Raw genomic sequence first — 22764 nt, 5'->3', positions numbered from 1 at the left:
AAGAGTTACCTAACTTTATTAATTTCATTATTTTAAAACTAATATAAATCCCATGGAATATCATCCTGGGGCCATTAAGTCTATGAATGCATGGGCGCCTGCCATTAAGTACTGCATTCCAACACTCCATTCAAAATTATTACAGTTTTTCCTCGAAATTCGGCAATCAGAGTGGAAATACACGGCCTCAGCACACTCTCATTCTCACAACACTCCTGTCGTCGCCTGTCTCTCATGTGCAAGTATATGCAAGATAGATAGCTAGTTGAGATTAATATTTAGTGTTACGATTTCACAGCAGCAAAACAAAACAAAAAATACAAATAAAAATGCTGCACAGTTGCGGAACAAATGCATGTTAATGGAAATATTTGTGAAGAAATAATCAGATAACAAGAGTCAGTTTCTAGGTTGTTGAGAGAGAGAAATGAAGCAGGCTAGGAGACCCTGATGAAATAATAAATAATCTATTTCCCAGCACTTCACACTTGCGGTGGCTGTTTTTTCAGGCCTGTAATCCTCACAGAACCAAGTCAACATATCGAGCTTCTCTGAGAAATGACACTTTCCCCATTGCCCAATCAAAAATCCAACTTCATTATACTATAAAAAAACAACAACAATCAGAATACAGAGAGGTGACATTCATTTTTTTCTCTTTCTCTTCTCTTTGAAAATACATTAGGTGAAGTGCGTTACATGTGACGTCAGACCGAGGTGCTGAGAGGGGACTGATGGAACGCAACCGTGGTGTGAATGGCGGTGAAATGTGCAGTTGGTTCTCATCAGGGCTGGAGCTGAATTCATTTCAAATCCATCAGTTCAGGATCTAATGCATATAAATTAAAATTTCAAAGTACATGGAGCATTTGTTAAACCAACTTCCTGAATTCAGTTAGCACTGTTAATGAGCTGAAGTGAAACGGAATGGACTCCAGCCCAGTTTCCTGTGTTGAGAGTGAATTGGCGTGAGGGTGAACACTGTTACAGCAGCTGATCTCTTAACCATGATCTTGTTTCCTAATTAAGGAATGTCTTGATTCACTTAAAAAAATCTATTTCAGATAGATCACATTGTCTAAAACATAAAACTAATCAATATACTGATCATAAAATTGAGTCCTGCAATGTTTTAAAATGGAGGTTGACATTCTGTTCCAGTAAAGCAAGGCATCGGGTAAAAACGCTTCTTTACTAGAGCAGCAATCCTCGCCTGCAAGTTCTTAGGCCTTCTGAGGCCTATTTCATTATATGTGCAAAGAAATGCATTGCAAGGAACCATGCAAAAATAAAATACAATGACACTTATGAAAACAAAAAGCTACATAAACCCTTTATAAATACAATACAATTCAAAACCCTTAATGAAGATGTTTTTTTCTAGCTGTACTGGTACTACATGATAGCTGGCACGCTAGGCTTGATGCTTTTTTTTTTTGTGTGGATTGTTGTTTTTCTTTTTTCCCATAGTTGCGCAGGTATTTCATGCCATCTTTGGTTGAATGCGTTACTGACAAAAATGAAAAGGAAAACAACAAATAAACGTCCAACAAAAGGGTTGCAAGAAAAATAGCATCAACTCTCTGAAGATAACTGAGCTTCGATGTCCACTCTGCAGATGGGGCATTTCTTGTTAGTGAGGAGCCATTGGTCTACACACAGTTGATGGAAGAGATGCATACATGGAAGGCGCCTGCAAAAAAAAAAAAATTCAGATGACTTTAATAAACAATGAAATCAGACTTTTAATATTAGCTGAAAGAAAAAAAAAAGGGTCGACAACTTTAAAATAGAACAAACACATAGTAATTCATATGTTACAGCTCTAGAGGGCAGCAGAGAATATAAAGTGAGAAATAAAGTGTTCATGGTAATTGACTGAGATAATGATAAATAAATAAAATAAAGAATAAAATATATTTGTTTGTTTATAATTTAGCACCATGCCAGCTATATTCATAGTTTAACAAGTGAAAAAGGAAAAATATAAATAATTGGAACAAAATGCTGAGGACTTTTACTTTCTAAAAACCTGGGCCTATATTCATTACGATTCTAAGAATCCTCTCAGAAAACTCTTAATTTAGCTTAAAAACTTTTACGTAGGAGTCTTAGCTTAAGAGCGATTCGGGACCGATCTGAGAGCAACCTGAGACCGATCTTATTAACTCACTGTCATCTATTGCAACACATTTCTTCTCCCTCTCCGTCTCTCTGCCATTTTCTCCTCTGCTAAAGAAACACTTAAGCCTCTTAAAAGTCCTCATCCAGATGATCATACTCAGATTCTTTCTGAATTACTTTTTTCTTTACTAGGATTTTTTCTTTAATTTTAAGAATAAACACCCACATTTCCAAAATTTTTCTTAGAATTTTGTCACTAGGAGCGACTCTTTGCATTAAGATTCTTTATGAATACGGCCCTCGACTTTACACCTCTGGTTGCTGGTCATGACCTATATACATGGCCTGTATTGTCAACACTGTTCTGTGATTTATCAATAAAAATAGCTTAGAAACAGAAAAGTTTAATCATATATTTCTTAGTAACTAAAACCTATTAGTAGAGAGACACTGCCAGGTAGAATTGATTCAAACGCAAACGCTCTCTCACTAACGTTTTCACATAAAAAAAAATTCAAAGACAAAAGAACTTAAGATGTGAATAGCCTTGTGGGCAGCGCTGTGTCATATGCCATAGCTGTGCACAAAGCAATCCGTGTTCAAGTCTCAGCTCGAAGCTCAGGCTTATTTGTTAATCAATGACGACGTCGACTAAAAAAATCTGAAGTCGTTCAACCCCTAATACACCCACACATATAAAACATTACATAACAAAGTAAAGAGCCCCATTCTCTACAACTGTTTAGAAAAAAAAGCAAGAATCATGTGAAGCATACTACAATCTCAAATCCAGTGTTGTGTTTACCTGACATCCTCCCCTTCTTCCAGTATAGAAAGACAAATGGTGCATTTCTCCTCAGTGTCTTCCTCTGCCTCCTCCTCTTCCTCTTGCTTACCATGCAGCTTTCTCTGTGCATGAGGGGAAAAAAAGCATAACCATTATGAGTAGAATCACTGCACCCCAAATCTCATGAACTGGTGAGCAACACTAGCACACATATTAGCTCTTTCTGTGTCTTCTTTCCCCCAAAATCATGCAAATAGTTTATATTAATGTTTTAAAATGCTTTATTTAATAATTGCTGCAGTTAATGCTGGCGGTGCAAAAAAAATAAAAAAATAACCACAAAGAGCAGCATAACATGTTACATAAACATATAGCAACCGTCTTTTTTGTTGAAACAGCAGGTCAAGCAGAAACAAAACCTAAACTTCAGACAAGGCACATTTTATTTTTTTAATAAACACAGACACACATTTGTTGTCAATGTGTTCCTCAACTAGATTGACTACGGCATTTTTTTACTATTCCTGCCCCCGTTAACATCTACACAATATGTGAGCTAAAACAGGTTTCCCCAAACTATTTGTTCACATTTTTTCTCACCGAGTTTGAGGTTGAGTGCATATTTTTCCCAACAGATGCCCATGCTTCAGGTGCTAACTGTTCCTCAGTGTCTCTCTCCACCACCTTCTGTATTAGGGCGGCAGGGTTTTAGATTACTGTTATTCAGAAATGTAATGCATTCTGTCATCTCCATGGAACCTTTTCCTACATATCAGTGACATTTCAAAGGTCTACACTATGCAGCTTTTGGCAATAACAGGACTGGGTGAGGATTTGTGATGCATCTGATGACACAAAAGTTCTGATATTAGGCTCCTGGTGAAATTTGTGTGTGTGTGTCTAACAGGAAGTCTTTTTGGAGACTGTCTGTCTATTATCACCAAACGGGATGTTATTTTGACCACCTCACATAAAACACTAATGTTTGTAAGTGGAAGTGTTCTCACCTTTTTGTATTTGTGTGGGTAGGTGCACCTCTCTATGGTTCCCTGAGAGGCCCCTCGGTTCACAGTCCCCAGTCGCTCTTCTAAATGCAGCAGATCCTGTTAAAACACACTACTGGTTACATTACTGATTTTAAACGGGTCGCATCATGAGGAATTCTTCATCACGGTGAGGTTAAACATCGGAACATCTACATTTATACATTCAGCAGATGCTTTTATCCAAAGCTTACAAGAGAGCACAAGCAATTTGTCAAAGAGCCAAAAAATATTCGTAATATACAATGCCATGTTTATTTAGGAAGCAAGCTAGAGAAGAGAAGAAACAGAAGAGCTGGTTAAGAACTAACAATAACCAATTCCCACTAATGAGAAAGTCTGTGAACCTTGTGTGTGTAGCAGCTCATGGTCTACATTTCTAACTTAAGAATCCCACTTGTAGAAGGGAGTTTATTTTAAATTTTATCTTTGTTTTTAACAGAGTGGAGTGTGGATGTAAATCTATCAAAATGTAATGCAGTTGTTATTGAAGGATGGGTGAGTTAAAATTATTCAAACTCACAGCCAATGAGTGAGTGTAGCCAAAAAAATAAAAAATACTCAAGAGCTTTTTACACAGAAAGTGGGCATTTCTTAAAGCTACAGCAGGGACACAAACACACAATGTTTGCATGTTTTTTGGAGACTACATTCCATATTCTATCCCCTTACATGAACCCTACACAGAGGAAACCCTCAACATTTTTACATTTTCAAAAAACATCACTTAGTATGATTTAGAAGCTGTTTTCCTCATGGGGACCAAAAAATGTCCCCATAAGGACACAAATGCACACACACCCACAGAAAAAGGTCATTAAAAACTAAAATCTTAAGGGAAAAAATAAATATATATATATTTAATAATACCATAAATATACCAAATATTTTATTTTTCTTATGCATTCTTCAAGGAATGTGTTTTGTTCTAGAAAGGAAGAAACTTTAGATCACCAATGAATTTGGTACATGTTCCAGATCTTACCTCATATGTGCGGCCAAAAGTCATTCTGGAGGAGATGTAGCGAATATGTGGATATGTCACCTCAGGCATTGAGCCAGTGTGCTGAAAGAAACAAAAAAACATTAAATTAGCGATGGCACCTAATAGGAAAACAGACAGAAACAGAATAGAAACAGAAAAACAGAAAGGTCATTAACTATTTTAGTAAAAAACACCAGCAAATTGGGCCCTGACATTTATAAAAGGCATTAGAAATTTTTCACACATCTGTGCATGCATGTCACTCCATATGATTCAAAAGTAATTTTAGTCTTTCAAATAAATCAAATTCAAATTTCACACTTGAAATGTCTAATGAGCTTCCATTATAACTTGTGATGCATAATTCATGCACCCGTACAAAAATCCCACTGTAATAACAGATGCTGCGGATACACGGCTTGAGGCTGCCGCCATTAATCTGTGCCATACCTGAGCGCAAATCATGGCTTTTTATTCATGCTAATGTACGCACACATGATGGACTCACCATCAGCTGGATGGGGAAATGGTGCAGTCTGGGTGGAGGGTGATAGTGAGGAAGATGCGGGTGCAGGTGTCCTGAAGGGTAGGGGGCTACAGTAACACCAGCTTCAATGCCCAGCTCCCTAAAACAGTAAGAAGACCAACAACCAGCATGCTAAATCAGTGAACAATCTATTGTTTGAAACCAACATCATGACTAACAGATCATGGTTAGGGCTGCACGATATTGGAAAAAATGAATGTTGAGATTATGTTTTTTATGTTATATATTTTATATATATATATATATATATTTATATACACACACACACACACTACAGATAGATAGATAGATAGATAGATAGATAGATAGATAGATAGATAGATAGATAGATAGATAGATAGATAGATAGATAGATAGATATAATAATAATAATAATAATTCATTACATTTATATAGCGATTTATATTTGATTTATATTTTGATTTATATTTTCTAGACACTCAAAGCGCTTCACATAGAGAGGGGAATCTCCTCAACCACCACCAATGTGCAGCATCCACCTGGATGATGCGACGGCAGCCATATTGCGCCAGAACGCTCACCACACACCAGCTTACTGGTGGAGAGGAGACAGTGATGAAGCCAATTGGTATGTATGGGGATGATTAGGAGGCCATGATGGACAGAGGCCACTGGGCAAATTTGGCCAGGATGCCGGGGTTACACCGCTACTCTTTTGAAAGACATCCTGGGATTTTTTATGACCACAGAGAGTCAGGTCCTCGGTTCAACGTCTCATCCGAAAGACAGTGCTCTTTTGACAGCATAGTGTCCCAATCACTTTACTGGGGCGTTAGGACCCACACAGACCATAGGGTGAGCACCCCCTGCTGGTCTCACTAACACCTCTTCCAGCAGCAACCTGTTTTTTCTCAGAAGGTCTCCCATCCAGGTACTAACCAGGCTCAGCCCTGCTTAGCTTCAGTGGGCAACCAGTCTTGGGCTGCAGGGTGATATGGCTGCTGGCTAGATAGAATAGATAGATAGAATCCTGATCCTAATCCTGAATCCTGAACCTAAATCCTGAATTTGTAAGCATAAACTGGAAACTCATGAGGGAACTAATGGCCCCAAACCATCTGAAACATTAATTCGGAGAAACATTCTACTTTTTTAATATACTCTACCATGTGGTCCTCTGGTCAGCCTGCCGAGGGTGCGATGACATAGTTTGTGGGACGTGAATGTGATGCCCGTGACCGTAGTTAGGATGCATTCTATGGGGATGTGGCGGGGGTCTCTCATGTGCTCGCCTTAAGGAAGGAGGAATACAATTTGTTACATAAAAAGACTAAAGCAGAAAACCATTTGCAAGACATTAGCAAAATACCTTATATAAAGTTTCAGATTATTTTAGTTACACAAGGCTTTGAGATTAGGGGTGGGTGGGGTATGACAAAAACAAACAAACAAACAAACAAACAAACATCAACTGAAATGGTAAACTACCATTCAAAAGTTTGGGGTCAGTAAGACTTTAAGGAAATTAATACTTTTATTCAGTAAGGACACACTGAATAGATAAAAAGTAACAATAAAATTATATATTTCAAATAAACACTGTTCTCTTTTAACTTTCTATTCATCCAAGAATCCTGAAAAAACATCACTCTATCCACAAAAAAATATTAAGCAACACACCTGTTTTCAACAATAATACTAAGAAATGTTTCTTGAGCACCAAATAAGCATATTAGAATGATTTCTGAAGGGTCATGTGACTATTTGAACACTAACTTGCTGGAAATTCATCTTTGCCATCACAGGAATAAATTGCATTTAAAATAATAATAAAATAGGTAGATATAGTTGTATTTTTGATCAAATATTTTGATCAAAAAAATGTTTGATTTGGTGTGCAGAAGAGACAAAAATATTAAAAAATCTTGCTGAACTCAAACCTTTGAACCATAGTGCATTACAAAACAGCTTCATAATGAAACAAGAGTTAAAAAAAAGTACAACAAATATCACAAAACAGGGAATCACACAGCAACTCACGTCGGGTGCTGCATCATTCTGCGTCTCTGAACCTCAAACCTCTGCATTATGTCTTGCTGGTGGAGCCTCTGGACAGGGTTTGGGCCCAGAACGGGCAGGTGCTGCAGTGTCTGGTGCTCAGGGGGATGATGCTGAGACAGAGGGGCACTGGAGCCTGGTAGATGGTGGGCAGGCAGGGAGGGTGGAGGAGCAGGGGGCACCGAGTGGCCTGGCCCGTGAGAGGGCAGGGGGGTGTGGAAGGGGAGGACAGGGTGTGGGATGACATAATCACCCTGCGGAGGCGGCTGTTGAGGGGGAGGGGCATTGCCGTGGGAGTGAGGACAAGAGGAGGAGGACTGGTGGTGCAGGGGGCGTGGCAGAGGACCATCTGGTAGAGAAAAAGCATAAACGTTAGTACAAATGGCAAGACGTAATCTCTTTTCCTGTTCTTTTCTTCCTGGATGATACAAATATGGCATAAATGTCTGTGTTAAAAAAAAAAAAAATCAAAAATAATGAACTGTGTTGATGGTAACTATTAAGAGGATGGAAGAGTTTCATGGGGACTTCACAATGGCCGTGTAAGTGTGATTACCCTGGAGCGAACGAGTTGTACTGTTTGCTAAGGATTTGACAGACAGAGGGGAATGTGGGAGAAAGTAAAGAAAAACAAAGAAAAAGAATGACCACGAGATACAGGAGATAAATATAGAGGGAGAGCAAGAGTGTGTGCAAACAGGTGCTCCAGTGAGCTGTGAGTGGCAATTACTCCACTAAATTCAGGCCCACCAGGGAGCCCTGCCACGCTCATTTATATTCCACACAACGCTATTGTGAGCAGAGTCGGCAATTAAGTGGGACTGCTGGGCACACTACCTGCAGCACTTAACACATTAGACATCAGGTGTTTCATCTAATTACCATAAAGCACAGGCGCCAGCATCGCAGAATCTTCACATTTTCATTCACACACACACAGAACACAGAAGCATCATCTCACATCGATTTTTAGTTTATTGCCTTCTCTTTAGAACATCCAATAAATTTGGGGTGAAATGGTTAGAATTTCTCCACGTCCAGGTTGTATCATTGTCCTGCAGTCTCCTATAGATTCTAGGGCTGTCACCGCAATATTGCAGTACCGCGCTAATGACAGGCCAACCGCAAAGCAATGCAAGTAACCACAGCAACCACGATATTCACGTTTTTTCTTTTTAAGGCTACCCTTCGTGGCATGTGTATTGAATGTTAAATAAGTTAATAATGATAACAAGACTGTTTATCATGGTGATATGTACAGAGGCTTCGTGGATTTGCACTTAAGCCTAAATAGACAGTGAATGAGATCGACTGAGCATGTGCGATACCTGCGTCTGTCTTTGTCATGTATATCTGTGAAAAGGTTGCAGTTTCCAAAAAAAGCTAAATATTTGTCGTATCATTCTTTTAACATGTAAGTGGCGTCAGCATTGTACAGCACGAAAAATCCGCGTGGGGTGGAGCAGTGAGTCACGCATTGAATCAATGCCATTGGTCTCTATTAAGTGAAGCATTGCTGGTCAGCTGAGCCTTGAAAAGTGGAGCTAAAAGTTAAAAAAATTAACACCTTGTATCAGTACATCTATCATTTAAGGAAAAAGCGATTTTGAACGTTTTCATTAAATGAACAGTTTAATGACTCACTCAAAGACATGAGCATAACAATGTAACTGCACGCTGAGTGACAGTCGTTCAATGAGCAGAGACGTTGTTTAGTTTCAGTTAAGTTGGTTACTGAAAATGTACTTGTTTTTGTGTATGATGACCACATAGTAACACATATTTATATAGCAACAAATAAATATAAATGAATAAAAATAAATAAATGGCGGTAATACCGCATATCGCACTATTAAGCCACTAAAAAGTACCGCAAGGGAAATTCATTCACCGCGACAGCCCTAATGGATTCTGTAAATACTTTGGTACATTGGTATTAGCGGTATAAGGATTAGATTTTTCTTTTTTTTTTTTTTGAAAATACCATTATTTATCTGAATGCTGAAATTTTTATTTTTAAAATATAATAGTAAAATGTATTATTAAGAAAGTCAAATTTTAAATGCATTAAGCTATATGGTTTACCAAAATGCAGCACACTTACATTACTTATACATTTTACTGTCTAATAAACTATATAATTTATTATTCAAATTTTTTTTTATTTTTTTTTTTTATTCAAGCTTTTGACCATTATTCAAATTTTAGTTTTCAGGAGAACTGTTATACATAAAATGAAACCGGAACCATTTCACCCCTAAATCAGCATTGGATCATTAATATTGCATTGATATGGTTAAAATATTACGGTAAAAGTGCGTACAGGGGGGATGCATGTAGTGCCTGCAGGAAGAGAGCTGAGGAGGTTGGGGCTGAGGCTGGGCCACTATGGCTGAGCTGAACGAGTCGGCCACAGTCTGCTGGCTGGGTCCAGGTGCAGCCTGGGAAACAAAAGCAGGTGGCCGGGAGGCGGAGCCTGGACAGCAGGGGTCGAAGGCAGATGTGCCGTGGAACCCTGTGCTTCCGGATCCACTGCTACGCACTGCACTGCTACTGAGATCCACCGGTAGAGTCTGCTGAGACAGAGAGGGAAGACAGAAACCAGCAGTTAAGTCAGTGACATAACATCTGTCCCATAAGTGTATGGCTGATAAACTGAATAGGAAGGAAAATATAAATGTGTTGCTTTGGGGTTGCAAGGGTGTCCAGGCCAGGGTGGTTGCAAGAACTGATTTTTAATAGAAATTAATAGTAGATGCAAAAACAAGCAAAAGTCAAGAGATGAATTTCACATCTGAACATGTGGCCAACCTGCTACAGATTTGACTTTGCATATTTTATTACAGATTATTTTAACAAAATATTTTTATTTTACCATATATTATGTCATTTAAGTTCCAGGGGCATTGTTTTATCTTCATATGAAATCATGATGTGCTGCCAACTGCTTGTGCCAGACTGAAGGAAATATTGATCGTTTTCAGCTATTTTAGCTGTTCTGATGAAATGTTGATAAAATAGCACTACAGGACAATAAAAGATAGCTGACAAATCCAGCATTTGCTTCTTTATTTACATAAACTAAACTACTGTCTGACATGACAACACTGCACTTAACAATTTACTGAAATGTGCTATTAGCGATATTTTAATAGGGTTACACTCCATATTACCTGGGAAATAACACACGTCATATATGGGTTGCAATGTGACTGTTAGGTGAAAAGAATTTTTAAGCACAATATTTAGCTTCATAAGCAGTTGCCAGTTTATTCTGCTTGTCACAACTTTGACAACACTGAAATGACGTACTTCTGCTCTTCTGCTTCACCTCTGATTACAACAGTACAGAAACATCTTGGAAGGACAGGGTTGTGGAAAAAGTTAAGAATGACTAACGTCACTTACAAAACCTTTAAAGTGTGCAGCAGACATGTACATGCTCAGATCACAAGAGACCTGTCTCGCTTATCATTTTTGTGGCTGATTTGTATTCTCTCATTCAACTACACAAAGTTTATACGTAGTGTAAAGGGGTTTGTTGAAGAACTACCAATTGTAATAGCAAGTTCCACTAAATATGAGCTGCATATCTCAAAATAATAACTACCACATAACACATACAAGTGCACAAATCAGGTCCATATCTTTTAAAAATGTCACTAGCCAAAGAAATTACATAGATATGTATAAAAAACAAAACAGTATTAAATTTCTCTCAAAATGAGGGCATTCACCTCATTCTAATCCGTTACACACTTTGATGTATAAAGCATGCCCGACATAACCTTGCTTTGCTAGCGCCTCCAGTCTGCGCATATCTGATGACTAGCTAACGGCGATTACTGCTCAGTGCCCCCATCAAAGGCCACAGTCTTTCGCTGAATGCATTCAGCATAGAAGCTCTTTTCATGCTAAACACCATGATAGCTAAGCATGCATTGAGACAGTGTTATCGCATAAGCAAAGCAACAAAAACAATTTCATACACAACTTTTTTTTTGACACTCAAAAACTTATTCAAACATACTCATCCACACACACAACACTTCTCTACGCTGGTAAATAATAGAATTCAGCAGCCAAGACAATTAGTTCAGGGTGAATTATTCAACGAGACTGAGAGGATGGCCTAAAACAAACTCCCCTGTGGAAAAGCTAAGCTTCAGAAAATATATTTTTAATAAAGGTGCATTTGCCTTTTCATCATCAAAACATGAATGGCGATTTAGTATGTCACGAAGGAAAAATCTTAAATAATTCCAAACAAAAATATTTTGCTCCACTGGAAATCTAATAAGCCTCCAGCAACCTCCCAATGGTTAGTGGATACTATGTTCTTTCTGAAACTGGAAAATGTTCTCGTAAGAGCAACTTCTTCAGTAAATGGCTTGGCATCCCTTTATAGCCTACTTTAAATCTCTCAAAACCCTACCTCCTGGTTAATACATGATTAAATGTGTAAATGTGCGCACTCATGTATACCATTTTCTTGTATGTGTATGTATGTGTATATAGATAATTTTTTTTCTTTTTTTATTATTTTTATTTATTTTGTTTATTTTTTAAATTTATGTTTAGTTTTTTATGTGAAAAAAGAAAAGTGTTAATAATTTGTAATCTATTGTGTTGTAATATCATTTGGATTAATAAAAATGTTTGAGCAAAAAAATATATATGCTGTTAAATGAAAACCATGTGTAAAATGAAAAACAGACAGGTTTGTCAATGATACAGACATTATGCTTTGCACAGTCATCTTGTTATTTTGATTATTCCCCTCCCCCCAATTTATGAAGTAAATCATTTTTCCCTCTAAATTTATGAAGCAAAAAGAGTTTAATTCATGCAAACACACAATTGACATAAAAGCCAAGGAAATAAGAACTAGAATTATGGTTTTCGGTATCAACTGCTACAGAAGCTTATAATATCCTCGCTTTCTCCTATATTGACATACAAAGTTCTACAGAAGCTCACATGCAGGTATGAAAATACCTGGTCATGGTACTGGTTGCTGCTGCTCACCCCTCCACAGGGTGCAGGCATGGCAGTGGGCCTTTCCAGAGGGCAGCTGGACTCTGGGAAGGCTAAGGAAGAAGGGACCGGGGTGGCATGGTGGTGATGGTGGAAGTGGTGCGGGTGACCATGGGAGTGATGGGAGCCGGATTGCTGGGGGCCGGATTGTTGCGTTGCCCCCCCCTGCAGGCACCCTGAATGGGTGTGCCCCAGGGAGAGGTGCCCTGAAGATGGCCCGCTGCAAGGGGAGTGCTGGGGGCAACAAGAGGGCAATCTAGGCATCGCCACACCTCCGTTCTCACCCGACAAGCTTCTTCTGCTGTCATCTGATTGGGGGAAAAGAATACATGAATTAAAAATCAATTCAAACATACCAGTAACCAATGTCACTGTCATATATTAGATAGCAGCTTCTAGATAGTTTACCTTCGTTGGCAGTGGTGTTGGTGGTACTAGGTCCTGGCACTCCACCGTGGCTCTGAGCAGCCAGTGTGCTATCAGGGGCGGCAGCTAGGCAGCTACTAGAGGGACCAGGACCCTCCTGTGGCGATTCTGAGGTACAGGCATTATGGGAAGAGGAAGAAGAACTGACCAGCTGTGGGTGTGTGCTGTTAGAAGTGGTTGGCACGACTGAGAGATCTGAAGATGGAACAGCACAAAAATACACATTTTTTATTTCAGTAATAGATATTTCATTGTTTGTTTATTTCCCATATTTTTACTTTTAGATTGCAGTCGTCGTCATCATAAATTTTGAAAAAATGATTATTTAAAATGATTTAATAAGGCTGTTAAATGTCATCCTTAGAAAATATCAAAATGTACACCACCATTAAAAAGTTAGGGGTTGGTAAGATTGTTTTAAAATTTCCTTGAAAAATCTCTAATGCTCACCAAGGCTGCATTTTTTTTAAATTAAAAATACAGTAATATTAACATTTTAATATATTTTGAAATGGCATAATGTGGAGGTCCCTGAATTTGCATGTAGCATTTAAAATGACTGATTTCAGTTTAATAATCAGTACGTATCAGCCAGAATTGTAAAATCTGTGATTCTATACTTTTGACGAATGCTCACTAAGCTAGTACCCAAAATCCCATTTAAGTACACCTTTAATAAAATTACAAGGGTTTTAATAAGAGTTTTCCTTGCCACTGAGAACAGATGGTTTTCTCCAGCTCTAGAACATCAGTGTCAGCGTATGTGTGCATTTTCACACTTACAGACTTTATTCACGAAGTGGCCCATGAGGATAGTTACTCATTAACATTCCATTGCGAGTAATCCATCTGCTTTTTCTTGCAAATTAATTTCACTCCATCAAAAGAAATGCAAATGCAATCATATCTCGGCCTGCTCTACCACCCCACCAGCTACAGACCCCCCAAAAAAGAGAGACAAACAAAGAGACACTTTATGACAGTAAATCAAGCGAAACAATATAAACCAGTTTTCCTTTGACAAACCTTGAGATTTGGGAGCATATCACAGATTAATGAGATAACACTACAAAGATTTATTTCCTTATTCAGAAAGGCAGTTTAATTGGTTCATATAGTAGTTCTCTCTGAGTCTTTGGAGCCGATGGCTGATTGCATAACAGACAGACTTCATTAAGGTGCCTGCAAATGAAATCAGAATTAAACTCAATTACACACACACAATAAAAGGGATGCTTTTGGTGTCCATCAGTCTGTGAGAGAATGCTGTGCAGCTGCAGAGGCTATTTATGCTGCTATGCAAGCTGAAACTATATAGATTAATCATTAGGAACGGGGCCCGAACACACAGTCGAGCTGAAATCCACAGCGTTGAACAACACTACCCGAATCTACCGGATTCTTTCCTCCTCCCCCTCACGCACAGAGAAACAGCTCAAAGAGAGAGAGGGAGGGAGGACCGCTCACAGTGAAAGATGAGTAGATTAGATGTGACATCTAATATTTCCCTAACCCACGCAGTTTTGAACTGGGTGATCCAAGTCTCATTCTCTCCTTTATGTTCCAGACCTGAAGACCATCATTACAGCACCGAGTTGCTCATCAAACACTCATCAAACCTGTTACATTTTTAAAAATGGCTGACACGCACAAAATAATCTCTGCCTTGATTTCAGAGCTCAGCAAGTGGACAGCAGATTATTTTTACTCGTTCTTATCATTCTCGGTTTATCATATCAGCCATAATTTTAATATTGCTGAATTCAAACAGAACTCCCCACCTGACACGCAGGGGGAAAAAACTAAATATTGTTGTCACGAAGAATTCATTCAGTCAATTATTAATTAATTCCCACATCAATTTTTTCTAATTGCCTGCATATCATGAAAATGAATAGAAAAGGCCTCCTCACCGTCCTCGTCCACGGTGAGGTCCACCACCTCTCCAGCGCTCTGTCTGAGTGGCTGGATGACTGTGGACAGACGATGACGGCCACGTCCCTCTTGAGCTCGGCTCTGGGAACAGCTGGGCCCCCAGTGCATCCTGCCATGGCTTCCTACCGAACGTGGCCTGCACAACACACAAGAGGACAGTCCACATTAACAATTTAAAAACAATGGCAAAACTCAATCTAGCCACCAGTGATGTGACTGGTAAAAGTGAACAACTGTTTGAGGACAGAGCAAAATCTGCAGGAGTGGACTTGTGTTGTTTCTAGTGAGCTGCAACAGGGCATTATAGCAGCAACTTGATTAGCTGGAAAGTAAATAAAAGCCAGACATGAAATCTGGAGCTCTTCACACACACACACACACACACACAACCTATGAGATGACTCGTGACAACATACACGTATTTCACACATACACTGAACCACAAATGGTGTAATCCACAGAAAAAAAATTCTTTCACACCATAACCTGACACAAACCATGCAATAAACAGATAAACAATAGGCTAAACCTGCCACATGATCCAAGACCTTTAAAGAGAATGCTTCAATAAAAATGTATTTTGCTTGAGCAAGAATCCAGACGAGGGCCACTCCTCAAAGCCTGAGCTCCCTGGTGTAAACAGTGTGAAGGGAGGGGAAGAGCTTGTGCATGGTGGAGAGGGGAGGGGCTTGTGTGCAGGAAGATCAGGGGTCTCATTTATAAAAATGTGTGCAAGATCCTTACTAAAAGTGTACGATCGCCTGAAACGGCATACGCAAAAAAAAATGAAAATTAAAAAAAATTCAGACTCAATAAACTGTGCGTACGCTAGAACCGGCGCAGAATTCCCTTTAGAAATCCCAGTCAGCAGACGATTGTGTGCAAATGCATCTCCTCCCTGAAATAACCATATATGAAGCTTGCAAAGCATAGTTTTACTATGCATATCCTCATCTGCATATTTTTGCATATGATTATTCATCCACGTGATAACATGTTTAAAGGTACAAGAAGACATTAGGAAAATATACTCTTGAACAAAATCTTAAGACCAAGGGAAACATTGCAAGTATTCGCATTTCGCGCTGGTGGATCATTACCGGGTTGCAAGTACTGCTTCAAAATGCCAAAAAAAGAAACGGGAGGAAGAGACAAAAAAAATACAGAGTAGGCAATTTATTGAAAACAGCATTTAAACGTAAACAGGCTATTCATCAGCTGATCAAAAGTTTAAGACCACAGGCATAAAAAGATCAAATCTGCACAAAAATATGGCTTTCGTGTCATTGTCCTTCCGGCAATCGCACCGTCATGATGGCAAAGGCAAAAAGGCTTTCTCTCTAGGAACATGGCAGGATTGTTGAGCTGCACAAGCAAAGCCTCTCGCAATGCGCCATCATTGCTAAGGTTGGACGCAGTAAGACAATCATTTTACATTTCTTAAGAGATCCTGAGAGTTATGGGACAAAAAAAGTCAAGTGGTAGACCCAAAAAAAATTCACCTGCACTGAGCCGCAGGATCCGACGGGTTGCTCGCGAAGACGCAGGTCGATCCCCGACCCAAATTAAGGCACTTACTGATGATGACTGTAGCCAAATAACCATAAGACGTCAACTGCGAGAGAAGGGCTTCAAGAACAAAAAAAACGTCTTCAAAGGACACCTCTCATCCCACGGACTTGTGGGATGACACAAACTTGTCCGTTTGTAATTTGCAAGGGAGCACCAAACATGGGACATAGAAAGGTGGAGGAAAGTTTTATTCTCCTACAAGAAAAAAATTGAACCTGGATGATTGTTGATTGCTTCCAACATTACTGGCATGACAAGGAGATCCCACCAGAGATGTTTTCTACACTGGCACAATGGAGGAGGCTCCATCATGATTTGGGGTGCTTTTTCCTTGGCGACTGGCTATGTGGACATGTTACAGCAGGTATCCCTCTTGACTGAGGGCCTCCGTCTGTGCGGTAATGACTGGGTCTTTCAATAGGACAACGCCGCAATTCACAATGCCGCCTGACGAAGGACTTCTTCCAGGAGAATAACATTGTTCTTCTGGACCATCCTGCGTGCTCTCCTGATCTAAATCCCATTGAGAACATTTGGGGATGGATGGCAAGGGAAGTTTACAAAAACGGACATCAGTTCCAGACCGTGGATGCCCTTCGTGAATCCATCGTAAAGCTCCACATGGAGGAACGTTCCCACCTGCCTCCTGGGAATGTTTACAAAAACGGATGTCAGTTCCAGACTGTGGATGCCCTTCGAGAAGCTCCACACGGAGCAACGTTTCCAGCAGCCTCCTGGGAACCGTCACATCAAGCATGCCGAAACGAGTGTTTGAAGTGATCAACATGAACACTCGGGCTACTCACTACTGAGTCCTTTTTTGACACTTTCAGTTCTGTTGTAGGTTTATTTTTGGGCTATGGTTTTAAACTTTTGATTAGCTGATGAACAGCCTGTTTAAGTTTAAAAGCAGTTTTCAATAAATTGCCTACTCTCTATTTTTTGTTTCTTGCTCCCGTTTCTTCTTTTGGCATTTTGAAGCAGTACTTACAACCCGGTTATGATCCAAAAGCGTGAAATGCAAATAACTGCAATGTTTCCCCCGGTCTTAAGATTTTGGTTGAAGAGTGTATGAAATACGGATGTGCCGTCACATTACATTACTAAAAAAAAATATTTAGTGGCCTATCCTTGCCTTGTTTTTGAATAAATAAATCAAATAGTGTAAAATACATTTCAGAGAAAGTTTTTCTCAATCTTTTTCACTGGCCAAATAGTGTTATTTTTATTTTTAATGGAAACAGGTAGACCTTGTTGTGCATTATTTGCACAAAACTATTTTCTAAGACAATTAGTTAGACATTTAGTTCGACATCTTTAGTTAAAACATTTAAACACAGCATGCGAGAGGAAAAGTGTTCAAAAGCATTGAATCCACAACTAATGTTTCTATTTATTATACATAAAAAAAATGTTGCAACTTCTCAGTAATGATTTGATGTAGTTTAAGTGTTTAACTTCATTAATGAGAATGGCATATTTAATCTAAATGCTTATATAAGAAGTAAAACAGTTTAAATCATTCCTTATGATTAGGGCTCATAATCTTCTCTTAATGAAGATTGTACGCATGGGTCAGTGTTTGCGTGCAGGTGCTGTTTTGTGCATACGCAACCATTATAAATGAGGCCTCTGAAATGCAAGCCCTCTGTCAAGGGCTGATGTCATATTTCATTAGTCACATCACCGGTATTACAGCACTAAATTGAATACCATCACATGCACGATTCTACCACAAAGACTCTTTCAAATTACATATTTTTCTTTGTGTTAAGACAGCTGCGTTTTTCCACTTATGCAGCCTCTGCTTGAAGGATTTCACCTCAAAATGAAAATTTCCTGATAATTTACTCACCCCAATGCCATCCAAGATGTTTATGTCTAAGGGCTATGAAGTGCTTTAAATGGCTCATTTTGAGGTGAAATAATCCTTTAATGCTAATCCTGCTCTCTCACAATTAAAAAAAAAACAGGCTTGTTCATAACTTCAGATATGTTCAGTAACCGTATTTGAAAGCGGGTGTGATTTTTCAAACTAATCAAAATCTGGTGTTGCTAGTGCTCTACTTTTTGAGCAACAGAAATTTAAGCAAAGGCAGCTTTAAATTATAATTTTTTAAATAAAAGAATGAACCATTTGGGTCACGCAGAGCACAAAACTGATCAGGTCCAGTCAAAGATTAAGATCTAAATATACAGATGACACAAAGCTTATAATGTAGTCTTTGAGAGTTACCAGAACCCCACATGAATTGTAAAAATGAGTAATGCAGTATATAACTTAATATAAAAATTGTGATGTTTAGCAGTGAGGTTTTTTTTTTTTACTGTTAAATGGAGTGGAGAGTTTAGTTTTCTCTGAAGAATATAAACAACATGGCGATTTTCCAAAATTCCAAATAAGTTATTCTGGAATTCTGTAATCACTCTTGGAATTCTTCCCCTCTGTGAGGATTTGATTCCATAGCAGGGCCGCAGCGGCCCTGGTTGCCGTAAAGCAGTGTGTGTCTGGGAATTGAGTTGTTCTCCAGTCTGGGATTTAGCGGCCCCAAGCCCCTGTGTCTGGAGAGAAGGGAAGCCCCCTGCCTCCCAACCCAACACTGGTGAGCCTGTTAACCACAGATTGCATCATTAAAACATCAAAACAAAATGATTACCAACAGGCTTGGAGGGCTGAGGGATTCTCTTGAGACCAGGGGAGTGACTCCAGAATATTCAGTTTCCTTGAGAACACCTCAGTGAGTGCATTTACATGCACAATCTTACACTGATTATGCTTAATAAACTGTCAATAGATAGGTCACAAAACAGTATTTTTATATATGGTAAAGTACATAAGTAATGTAAGCAAAATCAATTCAGCACACATAGATTGTGCCCATTGCCCCAATTTTCTTCTGCTTGTATTAAGCACCTTTTCTGGCTACAATGTGTGCATGTCTATTTACGTTCTGACAGAACTAGTCATCTAGCATTTTTCACAATTAAATAACTGACTGTCTGCATACAACAAAATACAGAAACAAAATAAAAGTTGTTTTGCTACTGATTTAAAAAAATTTAGGGGAGCAGATCAAAGGCATCCTCCAGAATATTTGTACTCAGGACAAATAAAATACAAAATTTCCCTCAACGCACAATTCCTGCTTCTTTAATCCATTCGGAACGCAATAATAGGAAGTCCTACCTGCCTAAGTTATGTATTTCCATACCTCCGCGCACCCTGCTCGCGCAGACATTAAGTCATTAGCATGTTTCATGAGGCTATGCAGAGTTGTAGACAGCCTCTCTCGATGTATGCTGCGTTTACACGCCATAACTAGCGTAATTAACCCTCTGGGGTCTGAGGTGTTTTTGGGATCCTTTTCACATGCCTTGACATTTGTGCTTTTTTCAGTTGCTTATAAACATATTAATGGCACAGGTGAAATTACACTATTTAGCATAAACAGGGCTACCATAATATGTGAGCAACATGTACATGTTTGTATTTTTGAGAGAATATTGATTTTGCATGGTAATTGTAAAAAATTAAAATTAAAAGTTTATAAAATTTCTGAAGGCCACAAAACACAATAAATGTGTCCACAAGACGTTTGAATAATGGATGTTGTCGCCTCAAGTTTTTACTTCAAAATTATCTGAAAATCATCCTGCCTTATCATTCACATAAAACAATAGATTGTTTTAAATTGTGAAAAACATTGAACGGCCCAACCCCCTCATGTATAATTAGGTGGTTCTCACCTGAGAAAAAAAACCCCGCATATATATGTATATATGTGCGGGTTGTATGTATGTGCGTACATATGTATTTATGTATATATAACATAGACATATCATGTCCAAAATACCCAAGGCCCCAAGTTCTTGAAGCTTTGAGAGTGTCAAATCAGGCATGGGTGCTGGAATACCCGAGGCTATGTGTGTGACACTGTTCTTTAATTGGCAGGATCACAGTCTGAGCCAGAAAAATCACCTGAGACCTGCCTCTAATTACCCACAAGCAGGTCTGGGATTATTTTGTAAATTACACCAGTGTGACATTTTGAGTCTATGGTTAGGATGGACTCTGTAAACACAGGAACTGATAGGCTGTACTAAGGAGGGAGGGGAGGTAGGATTATTTTGGAACTTGAGGAATTTTAGATCTTTGTTCATACTCCACAGTGCCTTGTTTGCAAACGTATTGTTAGAATTATTCTTCCTGTGCATCTTACCCTAGCTTACAGTGGGCAGGATCAACACTAGCATGTACCTGAGGTGGCGTAAAAGGTCAGATGAGGGGCCCTGTGCAGAATTTGAAAGGGAGTCTTTACATTTCTTCACTGGGCTTCCTTAATAGCCAGTCAGACTTTTTTTATGCACAACGACAGAAGTCCATGCAAAATGTGTCAAATGCCTCAGGATGCCTCTGTGTGTGAGAAGACGTCTGCTGAGTTTTGCTAGCTTCTGCATTTAAAGACAATGTGCTGTGGTGAGATGGGGGAGGGGTGAAAGAGTCTGTGGAGTTGCTTACTAGCCATGGAAGTGACCATGCACAACCATCGGATAGCATCTCGCTTTGCAGGGATAAAGAAACATTTTCAGCCAAGATGACGATGACAACAAGAACAATTAAAATACATAATGCAAACATACAAATTTCCTATTTAAATGCATAATCCAAACAACATACAAATAGCCACCGCTGCTTGTGCATATTGTGAGCTCCACGCAATCCCACAGGAATTAACAGTCTGTCAATCTATGCAATTTCTTACACTCATACTTTCCCTCGCCATTCTCCATATGCACTATAAACAAAGGATCTTGGAGGGGAAGAGCTTCGTTGGTCATCCAGCTGACCTTAGACAACCAGAGCCCCTCCTCCAGCTGAGAAACACACTCAGCATTCTGCTGCAAGTCCAGGCGCCTCAGGGAGATGGGAAAGATTAAATGAGACCACTCTCGCTACATAACACACATCTAGTTTCTGGAAATCCTTTCCATAGGCATGAGTTTAGACTAGGGCAGGGGAAAACAGAACAAGAAGGAAAGCAAGAAAGAAGATTGTGAGGAGAGAAAAAAGGAGGGTAAGAGAGAGAAAAAAAAATACTAGAAAGTAAAATGAAGCCTGTTGCCCTACACTATGACTATCTGAAGAGCTCTGAAGAAAAAGCCTTTTAAAAATTGTTTACAGAGATGGATATGGATGGCCGACTAGTCATCATCTGCCAACCGCCTATTTTGATTTGTAGAGTTGACTAGTTCATCTAGATGGTTTTAATCGCTTTATTTTTTCCCCAAATTCCGTTTTAATTTTTCTGGATTCTGTTTTTTTTTTTTTTTTGGACCCCAATTTAAATGGTAAAATTACTTTTTAGTAATCAGAAGCCCATCTAATTAATTGAAATCATGAAAACGTATACAATTAAACAATACTTTATTACATTTATTATATAAATAACCAATGATTTTAGAATCAATAGTTGTGTATTTTAATATTTCTGAAAATCAAATGAAGGCATAAAACATGAATTAGTCTTTTAATCATAATAAATATACCTTTTTCAAGCAAATGGTCTTTATGCACAGCTGCACTACTTCCTGAACTTAAGCCAGCTCCTTGTTTCCTCTCTGCCATTATTGGCCAAATTGATTAATTCAGGTGTGTCTGATTATTGTTGCCGTGACTACTGAGGTCAAGCACACCTGAATTAATCAATTTGGCCAATAATGACAGACAGGAAACAAGGAGCTGGCTTAAGTTCAGGAAGTAGTGCAGCTGTGCATAAAGCCCATTGCTGCACAAAATAGCTTTATGTTAAAATTAAAACATGGAAGACATTTTTTGATTATTCCTTAAAAAAAGTTTTATTATTATTAGTGTTAGTATTATTATTGCATTGAGATATAGCTAAATTCTACTATTCAACATGAATATAATTCTGTCATAATAATTTTCACATTCACCCTGCTCAAACGTGCACTCACAAAAGACCCCCATTTTCCTCTGACCTTGGCCACGTGATGTTTTCCTGAGCTGTAAAGCCTCTCCCTCCCCCTTTACTGAAGTTCAATCCAAACCACAGCACAGTGCACAGCAAATACAGTCAGCCGATCAGCATTCAGTCACTAGCCTACATTCCTGCACAATATCTGTCTCTCCCATGCTCACTCTCCACACTAAAGCCATATAATGGCGCAACCACATGATTCCAGCTGCATTTTAGTGCTATTGTTTGATCAGAGAGAAGTCCTCATGACCTTTAGGAAAATACACGAGTGAGCTGATCTTACTGAATCT

The 22764-nt window shown here is 38.9% G+C and overlaps 1 protein-coding gene across 4 annotated transcripts in view; it reads right to left on the bottom strand.

Annotated features, from left to right (window-relative positions):
• Positions 1–22764, bottom strand: part of rnf111 (ring finger protein 111) — a 36929-nt gene continuing 14165 nt past the window's right edge. The window contains exons 4-15 of one of the 4 annotated variants that reach the window (XM_039689068.2): positions 14882–15039; positions 12951–13163; positions 12504–12850; positions 9829–10081; positions 7488–7854; positions 6614–6739; positions 5448–5565; positions 4940–5020; positions 3919–4014; positions 3512–3598; positions 2930–3033; positions 1–1693 (exon numbers count right to left, since the gene is read on the bottom strand). In XM_039689068.2, the coding sequence (XP_039545002.2) occupies positions 1576–1693; positions 2930–3033; positions 3512–3598; positions 3919–4014; positions 4940–5020; positions 5448–5565; positions 6614–6739; positions 7488–7854; positions 9829–10081; positions 12504–12850; positions 12951–13163; positions 14882–15039 (2068 nt within the window). In that variant the 3' untranslated portion in view covers positions 1–1575. The remainder of the gene's footprint in view (positions 1694–2929; positions 3034–3511; positions 3599–3918; positions 4015–4939; positions 5021–5447; positions 5566–6613; positions 6740–7487; positions 7855–9828; positions 10082–12503; positions 12851–12950; positions 13164–14881; positions 15040–22764) is intronic. The other 3 variants (XM_039689069.2, XM_039689070.2, XM_039689071.2) reach the window with 3 other exon arrangements.

This window comes from Pimephales promelas, chromosome 1 (genome assembly GCF_988280905.1).
Source record: "Pimephales promelas chromosome 1, fPimPro1.hap1.1, whole genome shotgun sequence".
NCBI classification, from domain to species: Eukaryota; Metazoa; Chordata; class Actinopteri; order Cypriniformes; family Leuciscidae; genus Pimephales; species Pimephales promelas.
Note: the sequence above shows the minus strand (reverse complement) of the source record. Positions and strands in the feature narration are given on the sequence as shown.